Genomic DNA, 18,953 nt, shown 5'->3' on the forward strand with positions numbered 1-18,953 from the left:
ATACAAAATGTAAATAATTTAAATAGGATCAACACCGTGGAAAAAATCTTTTTGCACATTTTTGCACTCTGGATATTAGCAAAAAATTGTCTAAATGAAGAAAAGCTGTCTTGCATATCAATACCCAATTCAAGTCCGACGGCCACTTGGATGTCTTAATTAGAAGCATGCAGCCTAATTTGCAAATACAATATGGCGTTCATGCTGGGACTGCATCCATTGTGGTGTCATGAGGCGATGCATGGCCTTAGCAACCGCTCTCTTTAATAGACCATTAGCATATTTAACACGTTCCCCCAATCTCATCAGAAGGCACGCACAAGCATCACACACAGAGGAAATCAGCAGAGGCGGCGAGGGGGGGGGGGGGGGGGGGGGGTGACAGCATCTTCAAAATCGACAATGAGTCCGGACTTAAGAGAGAAGGAGGGAAAGTGACAGCAAGGTGGGGGGGGGGGGTGATCAAAATGGACAGTGCAGAAAACATATCTGTGTGATCTGGTGTGTGTGTGTGTGTGACAGTGTGTGTATGTCTAGAGGAAGTGGAGAGGACGTACTGATCAGGGGACTTCTATTTCCACGGGGCTCATACAATGCCTTATGGGTAAACTGCACATTATCTGCTGGGAAACAGACACTCTCTGTTTCCCTCTCAGAAGGTTAGGAAGGATATCTAGACATAGACACAGGCACAGGCACACACCAAAGCAGGATTCCACCCGAATTCTAAAAAGCGTGCCCCCATGAAGCAGTACTGTACACTGCCTTACATGAATACCGTATATTTAGTTCATCCCTTCAAGTGTGAGAATCCTTCCCAAAGCAGCCGCGATCTCCCAGGAAAGGTCACCCCAGAGGGGAGGGCCAAGTAATTATCTGAATCCTTTTCAAATATTACATGAAAATTAACATTTCACTACAAACACTTGCCATCGCTTGGTGCTGGTGCTGCCGTGGGACCGAGAAAATCAAATACATTCGTCCTCCGCCGACGAGCCCGGGGAAAAGGAGACAAAAAGTTGTCTCTCATAAAAGCCGTTAGCTATCAGTGCGTCCCATTAAAATCTAAACAGTGTGATGAAGACATCAGAGCTCCAGACAATGCGGCACCCCCCCCCCCCCCCCCCCCCCTTCCAATCTGCCTTTCCCTCAATCTCCCGCCAGTCCCTCTTGGGGAATGTTGGGCACTGAAGTGAATCTCCGAGCGCTCGGGACGCTCCCACTGACTCCGATTAAAATCATCAGCGCTGATCCTAGATCAGTTCAGCACGTTGCAGCCCAGCCTGCCAGGCGGCCGGCCCCCTGCGACGGGGAGGAGGCAGCACTTCATTACTGACGCCGGCGGTGGTGGAGACAGGGAACAGTTTAGTCAAAGAACGGCCCCTCGTTGGCTGTTAAAATCGCCGCGGTGCCTGGAGCGTAACGGAGCGGCAGATAATGAGACAATCGGGGTAACAACGACGAGACCGGCAGCTCACGGAACACAAAAGGAAACACATCAATATGGGAGGGTGACGGAACAGTTTACAGAGCGGGGACCTCCGCCACTTCAGGTTTGATGCGTTTTTGCGAACGGTCGCCACCCTGAGTCAGCAAGACTGTTAACCTGCGTCACACTCTGTGTAAACAGGAAAATGAGCGAACAAATGAATCCACAATTAACATTCGTATTTCACAAGCCACGTTTGGGCCACAGCTTGTGTTGCTTTGAAAGGTTAATTATAGCCAAGCTTTCACAGCCAAAGAGATTAAATATTTCAAATGGCCCACTGTCCTGGTTTCTCCATCTATTTACCATCTATTATCGCACTATGATAACCATCTTATAGCATTATAACAATATTTATTAGAGCCATCAAATCCTCAATCCCCTATAATAATGTCATTATAACCATCATAACCTTAATTAGCCACCAGAATCAGAATCATGTTTATTGATATGTATACATGTACTGTGGCTCTCAAGCAGCACAGCTTAACATCATAACCATGACCTCATGATGATCCTTATATCTAAAATATACCATTATAACAAAATTATTATAACCATCATAACCCCAGTACCATTCTATCCATTTTATTACAGCCACCACCTTCACACTAAAACAATCATAACCAAAATATACCATACTATTGTGAAAATCATAACCACACTTCATCTTCCTCCTTTGGCTGCTCCCTTTACGGTTCACCACCGTGGACCAAAATTTACATTTACATCATTTTATCAGACGCCCTTATCCAGAGCGACTTACAATCAGTAGTTACAGGGACAGTCCCCCTGGAGCAACTCAGGGTTAAGTGTCTTGCTCAGGGACACAAGTGGTAGTAAGTGGGATTTGAACCCGGGTCTTCTGGTTCACAGGCGAGTGTCTTACCCACTAGGCTACTACCACCCCATCAAACAGCTGACCATTCAACTGAGCTGGCACCAAATACTCCATTACAATAAAATTGTTGTAACCATCATAACCAAACTATAATAAGAATTATAACCATTTCAACACCAAATTGAAAGAGAATAACTTGACCTCCACATGTATCTCACATATGGGCAGACCCCTTATTTGACTTCGCAAATGATGAAACTTTCATTTAAGTTCTATAATTGGGTTCATGCTGATGACTGGTTTGCAGGATTGGTTCCGGCACCCATGGCCAGAAAAAAGGGAAAAGGGAGCATCATTTCCACATTCTGCATAAGAAGTGAACGTGCGGCGCATTACCTGCGCTGTACCTTTATTAGCGGCCCTGCTGTTTTATTGTCTACCGCAGCAGTGTCCTGTTCTTCTATTGTTTTATTGTCGCGCCACAAGAAGAGTTGTCATCATTTTTGGTGCGTGGAAGTCTAATGGCAGTGGCGCACTCTTTAAACCCAGCAGTAGTTCATTCTCCTTCATCTCTTGAAAAACCATTTGATTAATTGATTGAATGATTAAAAGAAAAAACGTTCATGTCAATCGTTTATGCGAAACTACAGCATACCTACATCTTCTTTGGGAGAAGAAAGGAGAGAACCGCCGCTTTTCTCGATCCTTCGCCCTACATCGCAGTCATTTAAATGCACGGTTGTTTTATTGGGTCCTAGGGCCTGTAGGCTTTGCACACAAAACAGTCCTGTTGGGAGAATTATGGGATGCGTGAAGTCATGAAGGGACTGACGGTCTCCACATGCGAGACACCTTTCGTACGAGCATTTATGGGCCCCCGGTTCCCAGCGCCTGGCGAGGAAAGGGAAAGAAGGACAATCCCTGCTTTTAAACGCGGTGCGATTTGCGAAGAGTGGCAGGGGAGGGGGGGGTGTCAAGGATTGAAGGATCCTACGAGGCGAGGCGAGGCGAGGCGTCGGCGTGTGCAGAAACAGACAGCTGCCTGGCGGAGCTGCGAAGCAGATCACACGCGCGCGACTGTCAGCGTGGCGAGAAGCACCGCGCCGAGAGAGAGAGAGAGAGAGACACACACGCAGGGCGAGAGAGAGAGAGAGAGAGAGAGAGACAGGAGTTTATCGAATTTGCATGAGGCGGCGACTCCCATGGGTTCCGCTCCCTCTTTGGAAACACGCAGTACAAAAGGCGACACTTAACATATTTGTTTAAAGATGACAGCCTCGTCTAAACCGCTCAGATGCGGAGATGCTATCGGACGCGCCGTCTGCCCGGATCGTCACCACGCCCGTCCCGGGGGTTAAAGGCGGCCCGCGCGTTCAGGAGCGCGGAGCTTTCATGCTAAACATTAGTCAATAATAGAAGCTGTCAGGCTAATTTACTTATAGGATCCCGCTGGGATGGAGAGAGAGGGAGAGGCAGCGCTCCATACGCTTATTTAAGTGCAGTGGGGAAGATAAATAGGCCCTGCGCTGGAGAGGGGGAGAGAGAGAGAGAGAGAGAGAGAGAGAGAGAGAGTGTTTGTTAACGCTCATGTCACAGCCCGATCATAAAACACCCTCTGTCTGCCCCGCTAATCACTGCCTTCATTATCCCGGCCATTACGGGCGACCAGATTAACACATAAAACCACATATTACACAGGCAGTGGCCACACGCCTTGACAAAGGACAGGCCGTGTGTGTGTGTGTGTGTGTGTGTGTGTGTGTGGGTCACCGGGTGCGTCAGAGAGAAAGAGAGAGGGGATCTGACGATAGCGATCTTTAGTACACAATTACAATCACGAGGCCTCGGGCGGACACAAACACACCGCCATCAGCACGGCGTCCCCGCCATCGTCCCCGTGATCGTGAAAGAACAGGACGCGGAGGGCAGCGCCGACACGTTGTTTATAGATGTCGGCCACGGGCCGACCCGTTCGCCGCCTGTTGGACGTGTGTGCAGCGTCCTCCCGGCGCGTCCTGAAGAAGGCTAAGCGGGGGGATAAACCGGGCGGGAGTATGCACTGTCACCAAGACATCAGGAGGGTCCGTCACGTACGGGCCCTGGAGAAAAGCCACCAGTGAGCCACGGCAACGGAGGACGGACGAGTTTTTCACTCATGCCACAATAAATCCACGCACAGCTTCAGGGGAGACCGCGTGATAATGGTGTTCAATTCGAAATCCAAAATTCTAAACCAATCTCCAGTTTCTCATATAATCGTCATGCAGCAAATCATGCAGCTTTTACACGTGTGGCTCCAATTTCATAAATCCACAACTTTTGTATGTTTGACATTATTTTGTGGCAGGTTTTGAAAATGGTAGTAAAGCCTACATTAAAAGACAATTTATATCTCTTTATTGCAAGTCTAGTCCAGCATGCGGATCAATACATTAAAAAGGATTCAATAGGAATAAATATGATAAATGACACAATCATTTCTTTCAAATCCTTCATTTTTGCTCCTGCTGATCGGAATTCAAATTCAATTTAATCCCAAACTTCTGACTAACGGCGACAGAGAGACGGAGCGAGGGGAGGAGAGATGGAGACGGTGAGATGGTGAGAGAGAAAGAGAGAGAGAGAGACCTTACTGTCCATCTCCTCGTGAATTCCAATCGTCCATCAAGCCCCATCGTCTCTGTTTTCGGCTGTCGGCTCGTAATGAACACCGGACGCAGGATGGCAATTTCCCACAACACGCCTCCAACTTCGCGCCGCCTCCTCTCCCCGGTTTACAATGTAGAATTGCGATCGAGCCAATCTGCTCTGAATATATATTAGAGTGTTAACACGGGGACGGAGGGGGACGGCGAGAGGGAGGGAGAGGGGTAATCACATCCCTCGGCCCGGCAGACAAGACAGAGCGGGCTGCGCTCTCATTCCCACGCCACATCTGCTTCCAAATTATGCGCATCTGAAGCAAACAGCCTTCAGCTTTCACCGGACTCAGAGGAGAGGGACAGAAAAATCCCATCAAAACGGGGGGTTTTATTAGGAGTTTGGACAGGAGTGACCGGCAGAGTGGAGGTGAAGGTATTACTGCATGATTGCGTTCCCTTCCCTGTCATAAAGCGCCAGGGCTGCAGCGAAAGCCAGGACAGGGGTCTCCTGTCCCTGCGACCGCGAGAGGAGGACAGAGGACGGGGGACCAGCGTGCCTGCAGACAAGTCATGCAGATGCAACTTTGACGACCGTATTAAACGGCAGGACGCGAGAACAGAAGCCCATGCGATTGAAATTTAACATTTAACTTCATGATCATGCATGGATGCAAATCCAAAACACACACACACAAAGAGAGAGAGAGAGAGAGAGAGAGAGGGGGGGTGCAGGGACTGGACACTTTATAGATGGTAAAAAGAACGGTAACGTACCATACACACTGCTGCCGCTGCTGAGCATTTCGGGCTGCAGTGTTGGGGAGAGAAAGAGGAGAGAGGAGACTTTTTTTTACCTGCCTTGTCTCAGGTACTCATTTCAGCGTGCGTGCGTGCGTGCGTGCGTGCGTGCGTGCAATTAGCGCGAGAGCGGACCTGAGAGAAGTCAGCTACCGGAGAGAGAACCGATGAAAACATGTGTACGTTAAAATACCTTTACATAAAAACGCACGTTTTCGGGGGGTGGCGGTCCCCGAAATATTCCGCTCTGCTGCGTGGGAGACGGAGAGATGCGGGGCGCATGCACGCTCGGATAACCGAAGATCCACGCACGCACGCACGCACGCACGCACGCACGCACGCCGATTCCGACGATACGTGCGCGGAGTTTTGCATCGCGGACGAAAGTTTCGAACCCCACCCCGCTCCAACTCTATCCGCGCACGGATTCCGGCACCGCGCAAAAAAAACCCGACTTTACCCCGCGGGAAAAAAACACGCAAGTTTAACCAGCACGCCCCCCCCCCTCAAAAAAAAAACCCGTCCGCGGTCTGACAGCGCGTTATTCCGTGGACCCGCGGGGGGGCGAAGCGCGTTTTCTGCCCGACGCGGCCGCTGCTCGCCCGGACGGCGGCGTGAGAATGAAGTAAACGGCTCACCTGAGGGTCGGACGGGGCGGCGCGGGGGGTTAAGGGACCATCGATCCACCGGGGCGGGTTAGGCGATGGCGATGGCGACCTGAAACCATTCCAAGTTAGTGCGGGCAGGACTGACCACAGCTTCTGCCATGTTGGAATCTCGGACCTCAAAACAGCTGCCGTGCAGACTCCAGCCTGGCCGCCGACTGCGCATGCGCGCCCGCCAGCGGCGGAGCCTGCTTTAAAGCGGGCAGAGGCGCGCGCTCTCGGTTGCATAAATCTGCAAACTTGGTGTGTGTGTGCACTTTGTTATATTCTCCAGAGAGCCCAGGGTGTCACAATATGTCACAATATTAAAATGATCAACACAAAAAATATATGTAGATAATACACAATACACAATACGTGCATACTACGTAGCAATTAACTGCATATAACGTTACTTGTGCAGCTGTCAGATAGAAAAGAGACATTAAGATGTGACAAAAAAAATGTGTGACACCATTTAAAACAGACACGCTCGCGATCCCTTCTGAAGCTCTGCTGAGATGTCCTCCACAATGATAATTATATCACTGGACTGGAATTAATAATTTTGGTGCTAATTAGTGGAGTGATGTCCTAGTTAACACACTATCAAAGGACACAGTGGTACACACACACAGAGAGACACACACACGCACACACATTATCAAAGGAACAGTAGGGAGAATCCATTTGAAGAAGACATCAAAGTTGGAATGGCTGTCAAGTTCGCTGTTTTAAATAAAAGCAGTCTTTAAATACCCAAATCACACATCACTTAGTTTTATTACATAATTTATGCATCTCATTACAGTGTGAAAATCTAATTTAGTTGTAGTTTTAAACTCTTTTACTCAAGCATGTACCACTGGTGAATACGGTACCTGCTTAATTAATTCGCTTGACCTTAAGAGTAAGAGAAAAGTAAATGTTTAAGATATGCTTTTTCAGCTATTGATTTCATTGTGTAAGGTGAATTTATGACGTGCAGCAGTCTTCACGGCCTAATCATTAGCAGCAGCCAATTATCTGTCGTTTATCTGCTCCAATGATCAGAAAAGATTTTCCCAGTATTAACTCCTAAAAGACTTTTCTATAAGAATTGAGAATTGTATTGATTAATTGATTGATTGAGCCCAAGTGACTGAATCGGGTTCGCCAGTTATTTTGGTGCAATATTCTTCCTTGTAGAACATCATGTCGGTTTTCAACTTTTGTCTTTTTTAGATGCTATTTGTGTTGTAAAAATCCTAGCAAGATATCATGTAAATAAGAGAGAGTTCAGAGGAAATTAAAATACAGTGTGTAGGTGTTAAGCTGATTTTTCTCTTTTTTTATATATAAACTGTCTCATGTTTATTCATTAAAATAGCCTTTCAGAGAAGCATAACCGATCACAGGAAAGACAAAAAAGTTTGATAAGAATGATCCACAATAGGGGAAGATAGATCCATTGGGAGAAGAAAGAATATTAATTTGTGCGGATTGTGTGTGGGAGCTTTGTGCAATAACATAAGGCTAATGATGACAGGAATTGAAGAGGTTATCCTGTCATATATTAATTACTTCTGAACAGCGCAGTGGGCAAGAACTGCACATCAAACGCACAGAAGACGCTGAGCACCTCAGCGGAAAGCTTTATTGACAGTGTCTAACTCACACAGACACATCTGTTTGTTTCACCATGGTAGTAAACATAGAGCACATATATCTTAAACAGTTATGTATCAAGGCCATAGCTATGAAGTCAATATAATGGAGAACAAAATTATATTTATGCATTACTTATGCAGACTGGTCAATGAAGATATCCATGCAGAAATTCCATTATAAATTTAAAATTAAGAAGCAAAAATATATCATATTGTGTACTTTAGGATACATTTTAGAATAAATAGTAATTCATTTATTACAATTAATACTAATCTTGGTCATGTGTTAAAATCCCCTCTTGGGATGAATTTTTCTGCATTTTCAGTAAAATGTAATTTTCTTGTCCTTTTTCAGGACTACAGTTCATACTGTAAAATGGTGACAAATGGCACATGGGTAAATAAGCAAGTTTCACAGTTACACAGAAAAAGTAATTAAAGTCATATGGCTAAAAGTAGAACCACGTGTGGAGCCCTTGAGTGGAACACCCTGCAGGTGGAACTTGTTGTATGATGTTTTAGGTCTGATAAAGGTCTTCAGTACTGAGGTGTTGTGTCGTGCCAAAATCTAAAGTGTGCTAAATAAATGCAACTGTTCAGGAGAAGAACCTCAGTAAACGTTGGTGGTGGAAATGGTATGGGCTGGGGAAGTTTCACTGCTTGCCCTCATTGATTCAAATAAGAATTCTGAATGGTGCTTTGTGTTAATATGACACCATCAGCATGAACTGTTGGTGAACCTTTCAGTAGGATAATGATTCTAAGCGCGCCATCAAATCTACCAAAGAATGGAGCATGATGGAAAGGCCTATAGACAAATCCTTAATTGGAAAAAGTGCTCCAGACACTGATGGACAGCAATGCAAAACATAGACTTTGATCTATAGGTGGACTAAGGTGTGGCTCTAGGCTCCAAATGTGTGGTAAGACCTATGAATAGTCTTGCCACATAAATGATGCCAGTTAAGACTGAAATATTTGCTTGTTAAAGTATGTTAGAGATGTTAACAATTTCCATAGGTTGTCTTTTTTCAATTTAAGGCATATGCAAAATTACATGTGCACCCACCAAGACTTGAACAAATATGCAGGAAGCAGCGCTGCTGGTTGTGCGTTTCGTCATTAACGCCCATGGAAGTGGCTTTAGAGGTAATCTGGCAGTGATTGATTAGGCCTACCTCCTTACACACCCACCCTCGCCTTCTGGCCAAGAGTGTGAGCAGAAAAAGTGCCTCTGGGAGCCAGGCAGGGATGGCGAGAGCTTTTCTATGGAGAACTCCGGGAACACTACCTCAGGGACACATGCACACAGAACCAGTCAGACTGAAGTGTCTTTCACATCTTCTACAACTGTCAGTCAACGAGAACAACGGCGGGTTTAGCCGGTAAAACAGCCCGCGCCGCTCAGCATGAGCGCCATTGCATCAGCCGCCCGCACGTCAGTCTCTCTCGCCAAATTCAGTGATTGCAGTCTAGGGGTCTCGGGCAGTTTCCTCGGCAGGCTTCCCTTCTGACTGGTTCTCGAAGCCGTAGGCAGCTGAACAAAACAAGTCTTTTGTTGGCACGGCGGATCCGCTCTGCGTTTCATATTCTAACATTAGCGCCGGTGCTGTTTACATGTAAAGGAAAGTGGCAGGAATGTCCAAGGACAACATCCCGGTTATAAATAATGCATCACTGCAATTAATGCACGGCAGACCTTCAGCAAATGCAGATCCTATCACAGCAAAAGGTTGAAATTAGATTTAAACGCTAAACAGCAATTAATTAATAATGCATTCTCCATTACAGCTAAAGTTGGAGTGGAATTTTACATGAAGCATGGAAATGTTCTGTGTTATAGATTGATATTTTGTTGAATAACAATAATAATCCTTTATTATTAACTCTTAAATTACAAAATAGTTGCGATACAGAAGAGTGTGTGTGTATGTGTGTGTTTGTGTGTGTTGAGTTTTTCAGGGGACACTTAAATGATTTAAATGTAATTACAGAGGAAACAAATGGAATTCAATCAGTGCTGGTGCATAATGATCATCATTAGTACAGAGAATGATAATGATGAACCAGCCTTATTCAACTACACACATTCACACACAAACACACACACACACACACACACACACACACACACACACAAATACATAAGCACTGTACAGTGGTGAATGTTAAGTCTGAAGTGTAACTGAGTCTATACATGTCGGCTCTACAGAGATCCAAAGAAAACAAAAGCAAACACACACACACACACACACACACAAACTGTTTTCAGCACTACTGCAGAATCCTACCTTGCCCTGTGAGGGAATTATAGAGTGATGGTGTGAAAGTGTGTGCCAGGGGAAGCGTGTGTGTGTGTGTGAGAGAGCGCTCAGTTGGAGGGTTAGATATTACTTGGCCAGATGAAATCCCTGAGGTTTACTCTCTGGATTCAATAGTGCTTCAGTTGGATGAACTCAATCAAATCCGCTGAGTGCAGTGAGGTATGAGTTCAACAGGGCTACACACACACACACACACACACTCACACACACACTCCTCTCTCCCTGCAGTGTTTCTGTAAACGAGAGTCAGTGAGCTATAGGATAACACCCAGTCACAGTCACTTGCCATATACAACAAGCCTCAGCACACACACACACACACACACAGTGTGAGTGTGTGCTGATGTTTGTTGTTTATGGCAAGTGCCTGAAAACTTTAATGATGCCGCTGATCAGTGGTGCTAACAAGACTGCGCTTAGTGTGTGTGTGTGTGTGTGTGTGCGTGGGCGTATATTTGAATATATGTGAACATAAATATAAACATGAAGCAGAGCAGCACACGGGCGCATTAGCGGCAGGCCGCCAACAGACAGCAGGAAGCGGCGCAGCGGCTACAGACTCCTGAAGAGGAATATAATGAGACGGTGCATCTCCAGCCACGGGAGCTGGTCAGACGCTGACCACAGGCTGCAGAGAAGTTCCACAGGCCCCGCACACAGCAGTTTAATGGTTCTGGCTCTCGGCGTGGAGAGAACAACAATCAGAAGGCGAATCTGTCAGGATTGTCCTGCAGAGAGACAAAAAACAAAAAGGACTGTCAGAAAAGCCCCCACCATACATTCTGAATATCTACTGACAGACAGACAGACATATTGACAGGTGTTTTTTTTTTTTTTTTCTGTCTTCGTGTTAAGAGTGATTGACAGAACAGATGTTCTCCACGCCCAAGGGAATTCAGGTATTAAGCAAATCAGCGAGTAATGAGATCGTAATTAAAGCAAAATCAGTAACATCACACACAGACATCTATACTGTACAGTATGTGTGTGTGTGTATGTGAGTGTGTGTGTGTGTGTGTGTGTGTGTGTGTGCATTCTGCCTCCAGCAGAGGGGTCAGTAAACAGCTCTGTAAGCTCTGAGGGTCTGTCTCATGTAAAATTCAGAGATCTGTGTTTCAGAGAAAGATAACAACACAACAGAACGGCCACAGCAGCCTCCAGCAGCTCTCTTACACACACACACACACACACACACACACTCATGCTCCCCTTGGTCCCAGCGCACTAAATCAATGCCCAGAGCTGAACTAATAGCCCATTGGAAGTGCTAAAATCACATGAATTGTAATAATACTTACATCAGTGAAAACATGAAGTAACGTCTCCATTATAATGGAATGATAAATTGGCAGTGATCGCAGAGGAGGGCTCCCTGCCCGCGGGAGTGATGGATCCTAATGGCCGACACTTTCCCAACGTCTTCACCGCGGCCGGCGCAGCTCGGACGAACACTCCCGAGAGTGATTCACAGGGAACATTAAGCACTAAAGTGGATTAGAAGAACATGGGTGCTTCTTCACGACATTTTCAAAATGAGATTAAACCTTTTTGACTGACATAGATCGAAGAAGGTTTAAGCTTCAGAGTGCTCACACACACACACACACACACACACAAACAGTGAAATGAACCCTTTAAATATAATTTTTGCCTCAGTTACTCCAAAAATTTTATTTTGCTCCGCAGACACTTTTGCTCTCAGTATTTTATAAATAAAGACTGACGTCTGAAAGGCCGTGGAGTCCAGCTCATCTGTAATGAGGCAGAAGAGTGTGTGGCTCCATCTGACCCACAGGGCCCACATCATCCCGGTGAGCATCTCCAAGGATGCTGAGGCAAGGCTGGTCCCAGGGTGCCGTTTGTTCTGGGCTTTAGTGGAGAGAAAGTGCTCTACCTACAGGGTTTTTGGCCTGATGGCCGCTGATCAGAACGGTACAAAAGGAGGAAAAAAAGGTGCTGTAGACCTTAGCAATCGATTGGCAAATCCTGGACAGCACAAGACCTGAGCAATCAATACAGTGGAGGTCTCCGTCATGTAGGCACGAGAAAATATTCCTCCTTCGCAGGTTTGACCCTGTCAAAAATCGGCTGGAGGACACACACAGATGCAGGCACAAGCGAGCATATGTTTAAGAGCCTCTCATCTCATGCCATGTGTGTGTGTGTGTGTGTGTGTGTGTGTGCTTGCATGTGGTCAGCCCCGGACACCATGATGATTTGAACCATCCAGCTTATCAATCTGTCTCTATAGCAACTGGCACTGACAGTGAATCATGATGTGTGAGTGTCCGGTGAGTCTCTAATTAGTTTTGGAAACAGACTCTTTAAATGAAATGCAGAAATTTTGTGTGTTCAGGATACAATAAAGCAGTGTTTTTGGTTTGTTTTTGTGGTCAACAACAATGTTTGTGTGTGTGTGTGTGTGTGTGCATGTGACTTTGGTAGACTGACCTTGCAGTGGTCCATTCTGAATACGTTAATGGTCTGCATTCCCTTGAACTGTCACTCCTTCAAAAAATAATCAAACAGACTGTGTAGAATGTGTGTGTGTGTGTGTGTGTGTGTGTGTTAGACATGGAATATGGAACCATGTTTGCTACGGAACCTAAGAAAGGAGACAGAAAGAAAGAATCGACACATTCACAAAATGCAGAGGAATTTTTGGGATGGACCCCCCAACCTCTTTCCCCGCCTCTGTTTCGACGTTAACGGGACGCGCACAAATGAAAGACAGATAATGAGGAGAGGAGAAGGGTCAGAGGCGTCCTTCCAGTTGCAAGGACGAGGACACTCGAGCTCGTAAACTATGACAGGAGGGTTCCGTCTCAAGCATTTAAGAAAAGGACAGAAACTGGTTTCAGAGTTCTCCTCTTTAATCTTTTTGCTTTTTTTTTTTTTTTTGCTTATTATAGCAAATAAAATGTGACAAAGAACAGAACAATAGACTGTTCGCTTCATGCCAAGCTCACACACATCTTCTTCTTTTCATTTATGCGCATATAATTTTAAAATAGATCTCATATACATTGATTGTTTCTATTCCTTACATAAATGTTTAAATGATTTATTTATTATGCAATTAATCACAGATCCATAACGCTGCAAAGTTGTGACTGTTTTGAACATTTCCCTCCACACTGATATTATTATCAATCACGTACTCTGATTACGCCCTGTCGTAAGTAGTAATTAAGGCTTTGTACAGATCTGGTCTTGGGTCGTGAAAAGACTTGTCTCTCTCTTTTTCCGACACCATGCCACCCCTCTCTTCCTCTGCTTGTCCTTTTGTGCTCCGTTCTCTCACTCCTTTTGTCCTTTGGATTGTAATTACTTCAGTGTGTCTTTAATTACAAATGAATCAGGCCTAGTAAACATATAACAGCTTCACCACGCTAATAAGCGAGATAATACGTTTGGCAAGCCTGCCACTTGCGTGTGTCCGTAAACGTGTGTGTGTGTGTGTGTGTGTGTGTGTGAGAGAGGGTGAGCGAGAAATAGAGATATTGTGTGTGTGTGTGTGTGTGTGTTTGCTAATACGCTTGGCACCGGCGCAGGCTGCGCGCTGCCCTTGGCATGTCTCCAGCCCACTGCCTCTCATTAGCTGTTTGTGCCAGCGCTGTCACACACGAGCGGACTCCGAAAAACGGCATTCAACAGCCCGCGCGCCGACAGCCGAACAATAACCCTCGCCGATGTACAACACACTCCAGCCGCTGCACTACACGCACCACAACACACTCGCCTCGCTCACCCCTAAATTATTAATCATGAGATCAGCGGAAACAATGAAATACGAATAAAAAAAAAAACACACACACAACAGAGTGTGTCGGAAACGGCCGTTTAACTCGTGAAATTTTGACTGGCAAAAGCAGGGCCCGTAATCTGATCAACGCACATCAGCCTGTGCTGTGAGGAGCGTGCATCCTCTCATCCCGCCCCATTAGATCAGTGGCCTGCGTGAAAAAAGCTCCCATAATTCCTCTGGAAGACTCTCCATGTTTTTACACACTAATTGTGCCACCACTTGTCCCAGGTTTGAGAGATGCTCTTGAATTCTAATGAACACTTTGCATGGGAGACTCAAGTTTTGCATATATTATGAATATTCCTGGATTTTTTCGGCATAAAAAATGTGACACGGGGGTAACCTTGGAGTCATGTGGCAATTGGAATGAAGAAGAGGAGAAAGCCGACGAGGGTGGGGCGAGTGGGAGAGAGGTATTAAAATGCTAAACCGTTATCTGTTCTTGACATTTAGAATTATTTGATATTAATTAATTATATCTCTCCTCTCCGTATTGACCGCAAATGGTCCTTTGCTGGTGAAAAAAAAGGAAAATGACATTGATGGTAGACTCATTTTTAACAATTTCAAATTGCACAAGCTCTCTCTCTATCCCTCTTTCTTTTCTTTGCACAGAAAGAAAGGAAAAAACGACATTTAGTCCTTTACGCTTTTTTAATTGTTAGCTTGCTAATTAACTGTTCCAAAGCATGCAATGTGTATTTCCTAAATAATCTAATCTACACAATAGAATTGTGTTGGTAACAAATGAAAACTAATGTAAAGGAGGAAATATAATGGACAATGTTAATTACACCTATTAAAAGCTTTTCTATCAAGGCATTTGTCATTAAAAAGTAATAACCTGTCAGAAAATGTATTGTTTTATTACTAATAGGTAATTAGCAAAGCTTCAGTTCATCTGTTGCCGGTCGTTTCCACAATGCAAACGGGAAATCTGGATGAATGAAGACATGAGAACACGAAGGTGTGACAGCATGCACACTCTGGCAGTTCCAGCTGGCATTATTTGGGCACCGTGCCCAACCACCTGCTCCCAGGGGCATTGTCTCCAGCGCTGCGGCTCCGGCAGGTATCAGCGCAGGACACGATCGAAAGCAGCGGTCTTTATCTAGCCGTCTAATTAAATAAACAGATACATAATTCATCACGGCGAGCGCTGACGTGGACGTGGACCTATGTGCACACGAACAGACATGCGGACTCCTTCTCTCTCAAACACACACACACACACACACACACACACACGCATTCGCACTAAAAGAATTCCTGCGTGTGCTGCTCTTTAGCGCACTGTTTTATTTGATCTCCTGGTTAATCACCAGCTCAGATGCATGCTATCCCTCTCCTGGTTCTTCAGGGGGCCGTTTCTCACACACAGACGGCCCTCGGGAGGGTGGCTCTGTATCACAGATAAACAGCTCTGACCCCAAGCCGGAGAGAGCCTTCAAATTCTGCCGGCCCCTCGTCAGCATTCTCCTCTCGATCTCTCTCTCTCTCGCTCTCTCGCTGCTACTCTCCTCTCCTCTCAGTGGTCCCTCCTCTTCCTCCATATCTTTCACTATTCCATATCATATCCTCCAATGCTTCTCAGAGGCCTGGCCACTCATCACTCAGAGATTCGGTAAGGGGTCTGTATGCTGCCACAAAGCATTCTGGGGACATGCGGTGGCCACATCAGAAGAAATGTCACAGCCTGTGAAGGCACGTGTTAAATACAAGTGAAGCAGTGGCGCCTCAAACCTCGAACGACCTTTCAGGACTGTCAGAAAGGTCAGACATACCTTCAGTTGCCAAAAAACAGTCACAAAATTAATTAGAGAAATTCAAGAGACAGAAAACAAAAAGAAGTGCAGAGAACTCCGCAATATAAAAATATCATTTCCAATAGAACAATAAACAGAACTGCCTGTGAACAACATGTGATTTTCATCCCAGTTTACAGCTACCAATTATCCATAATTTCCTAAATCTTGTGTGTGGCACGACACCAGCGTCAAACTTGAGGAGAGGTTTCACATCGTTTCGAATTTTCACCATTTTTTATTTCTTTCTCTTGCTCGCCCTCCCTCTCACTCTTTTTCTCCAATTAAATCATCAGTTGGTTTCTATAGTAACACATGAATTCAACGACATTATGATGCTCTGCCGACAGTCCATTCGCTGGAGATGGAAGATGACCACAGCACAGCAGCCAGCGCTCTTTTGTGGAGGGAACCTCAGCGGAACGCAGTTCTAGCGTCAGAGCCTGTTCCGGAATAGTTCCGATTACCCCAATAAAGAACCTTAATGATTCCTTCATTGATCAACCTTTTTTCTTCTTCTTTTGTCTCTATGCTACAGTTTAGGAAGTTCTTTTTTTGTGTGTGTATATGTCATTCTCACTGAGAAATGGCATGCTTCTTACAAACCAGGGAATTTAGAAAAATGAATTTTAAAACTGAACACACACACACACACACACAGTCCATAATGGAAACCAATCCAATAAATGTATGTAATCAGTGAACGTTTGGCAGTGAATGAATACACACGTTACACACGCAGCAGTCAGCGGTTAATTGCCCACGTTCAGTCGTTTCCCCGCACGTTCCTCAACTGTAGACGATGATCAATGAAGCACAAAATATGAGGGAAAGAGGGTGTGTGTGCGCGCGAGAGTTATTCTGCAGAGGCCGCTGTACAGTCAGACCACTGAATGGGAACTGAATGATGTTTTCCGGCCCATAGATTCCGAAAATGGTGTCTGAGCCACTCATGAGCGCAGTGAGGAACGGCAATCTGAACAGCGAAATTGGAAATTGCTGTTCCCACGGTTCTCATTCTGATGGCCTGATGTCAATAAAGCCTGTTACCTCTCCCAGACCACGGACAGAGCAGACAGTAGACACACACACACACACACACGTTTCTCAAGATGAGTGCCATTAACTTCACTTCGTAGCCGCATGTACAGGATTCTCTACTTTGTTCTTTTGTCTCTTAGGCAATGGACTTGAGCTTTGGTACGAGATTCCGCGCTGTCATCTGATTCCCGTGTTCGTCATTTCTATAAGATGCCCCGAGGGAGAAGAAACAAACTATCCACCTCATTACAAACGCTGACCTCAAGAGAAGCCGAAGCCGAAAAGCGTAGGGTTTTACTACCGGCCAAGCGGAGAACGCTGCCCATCTGAGCCGAGAACAAGGAAGGCGGGATGGCTGCGGGCACCGCGATTACATTCACCGAAAATACAAATTACACAAGCAGCGACCTTCGCAGTCCAGTCCATCAAGCGATAAGTGGCGAGCCGCCACGGATTAAGGAGTGCTTGTTTACATGCAGTGGCACCGGCCGAAACCTGACAGGAGATCGGTATCGCTCCTGCCTCCGATACGCGGGGAGCCGCGTTGCTGCGAGGCCCTCGGGTGTCAGATTTCTTCGTGCGCCTGCTCGTCGCCGCATGCGTGAAGCCACTGCGAGGACGGCGACCTGTGCAGGTGACGTCACGTGGAGCCTTGCAGCTTAAGGAGACACATTTTTAAAAGTAAAGCGACAACAACAGTGTGTTTTCAGTTCCTGCAGCATTTTACGGCACGGACTTGAAGCTGAAATGTGTGAAAAGTGCAGGGAAATGTCCCCAGACACGACAAGACACCCATTCGGTTCTTCTAGTGTCAAAGACCTGCACACATTTAGGAGGAAACACGCTACGGACGCGTCAGCGCCACACAGTAGGTGTCCAGGGGTGCCCAATTGTCCTGGTTTCCACACTTTTTGTTTTAATGGCACTTGCTGTGGGAGTCTGAGTAATGGTGTGTAGGCTTAATAACGTAGGCTTAATTATTTAGCAATATGTATTAACATCGATGCATGATGTTCATTAAAAATATTTGCGCATGCTTCTGAAAAGCTGCATCGGCATGTCCTGCTGATACAAAAATACAGAGCGGCACCTTGAGCTGACTTTTAAATCTCCACCCCCCACCCACGCCTCCCACCACGATTTGCTCTGTATGGCGGGGAGAATACTGGCACACCTTGCGATTACCAATGAAAATAGCTTTGCACGTTGCCTTGTGCCTTAAGCAAGGACTGCAATGTGTCACTAGGCGTCTCATATTACACAACCAAATGCTTTCTAGTCAAATGATGGGTCTGGTTTGTGTGTCTACCCCCTCTATATAGATGGTAATACTAATCATATAAACTTGTCCAGTATTAGATTAATACAGAATAAACTAAACCCCAAACACACCGTGACGTGGACTGAGGCGGGACTGAGAAGTGTGGGCTGTGTAATATTCTTCAGAGATTGCCCGGAGAAGGCTTTGTCTGCGTCTCTTTCTACCTTGATTAGCGCTTCCGCATTTGCATCTCAAAAGGAAGTCCGCAGGGACCTGCTTTGCATATTTACATGTGATTAGCAACTTTAAATGAACACGTCAAGAGCGGCTTGGTCTTCATTTCTGACTGCAGCACTTGTCCAATTAACGGCACGCGAGAACAATACAACGGCGAAAAAAATAAATAACAAAAGCAATACGATATCAAACGGAGAACAATGTAGCGGCTTTCATCACGACAAGCACAAATATTTAATTCCGACCCTGGACTTGGCCCACCAGCTCTGCTAAGGCTTCCACACAGTCATAATGTAGTGTGACAGAAGGAAACAGGAATATAGGCCTTACACGGGGTCACGTTTTTAGACAAATGCAAGTTCTGTGGAGGGGACACAAAGCCATTTTGATCAGTCAATGCTCCATCCAAAGCGG

General features: G+C 45.8%; 1 protein-coding gene across 1 annotated transcript in view; it reads right to left on the reverse strand.

The window, feature by feature from the left end:
• LOC114790460 (fidgetin-like) overlaps nucleotides 1–6,618 on the reverse strand; it is a 30,790-nt gene extending 24,172 nt beyond the window's left edge. The window contains exons 1-2 of the mRNA XM_028980547.1: nucleotides 6,409–6,618; nucleotides 5,747–5,780 (exon numbers count right to left, since the gene is read on the reverse strand). Of these exons, the coding sequence (XP_028836380.1) occupies nucleotides 5,747–5,774 (28 nt within the window). The 5' untranslated portion in view covers nucleotides 5,775–5,780; nucleotides 6,409–6,618. The remainder of the gene's footprint in view (nucleotides 1–5,746; nucleotides 5,781–6,408) is intronic.
• Between the last annotated feature and the right edge of the window lie 12,335 nt (nucleotides 6,619–18,953).

This window comes from Denticeps clupeoides, chromosome 5, assembly GCF_900700375.1.
Source record: "Denticeps clupeoides chromosome 5, fDenClu1.1, whole genome shotgun sequence".
Classification (NCBI taxonomy): Eukaryota; Metazoa; Chordata; class Actinopteri; order Clupeiformes; family Denticipitidae; genus Denticeps; species Denticeps clupeoides.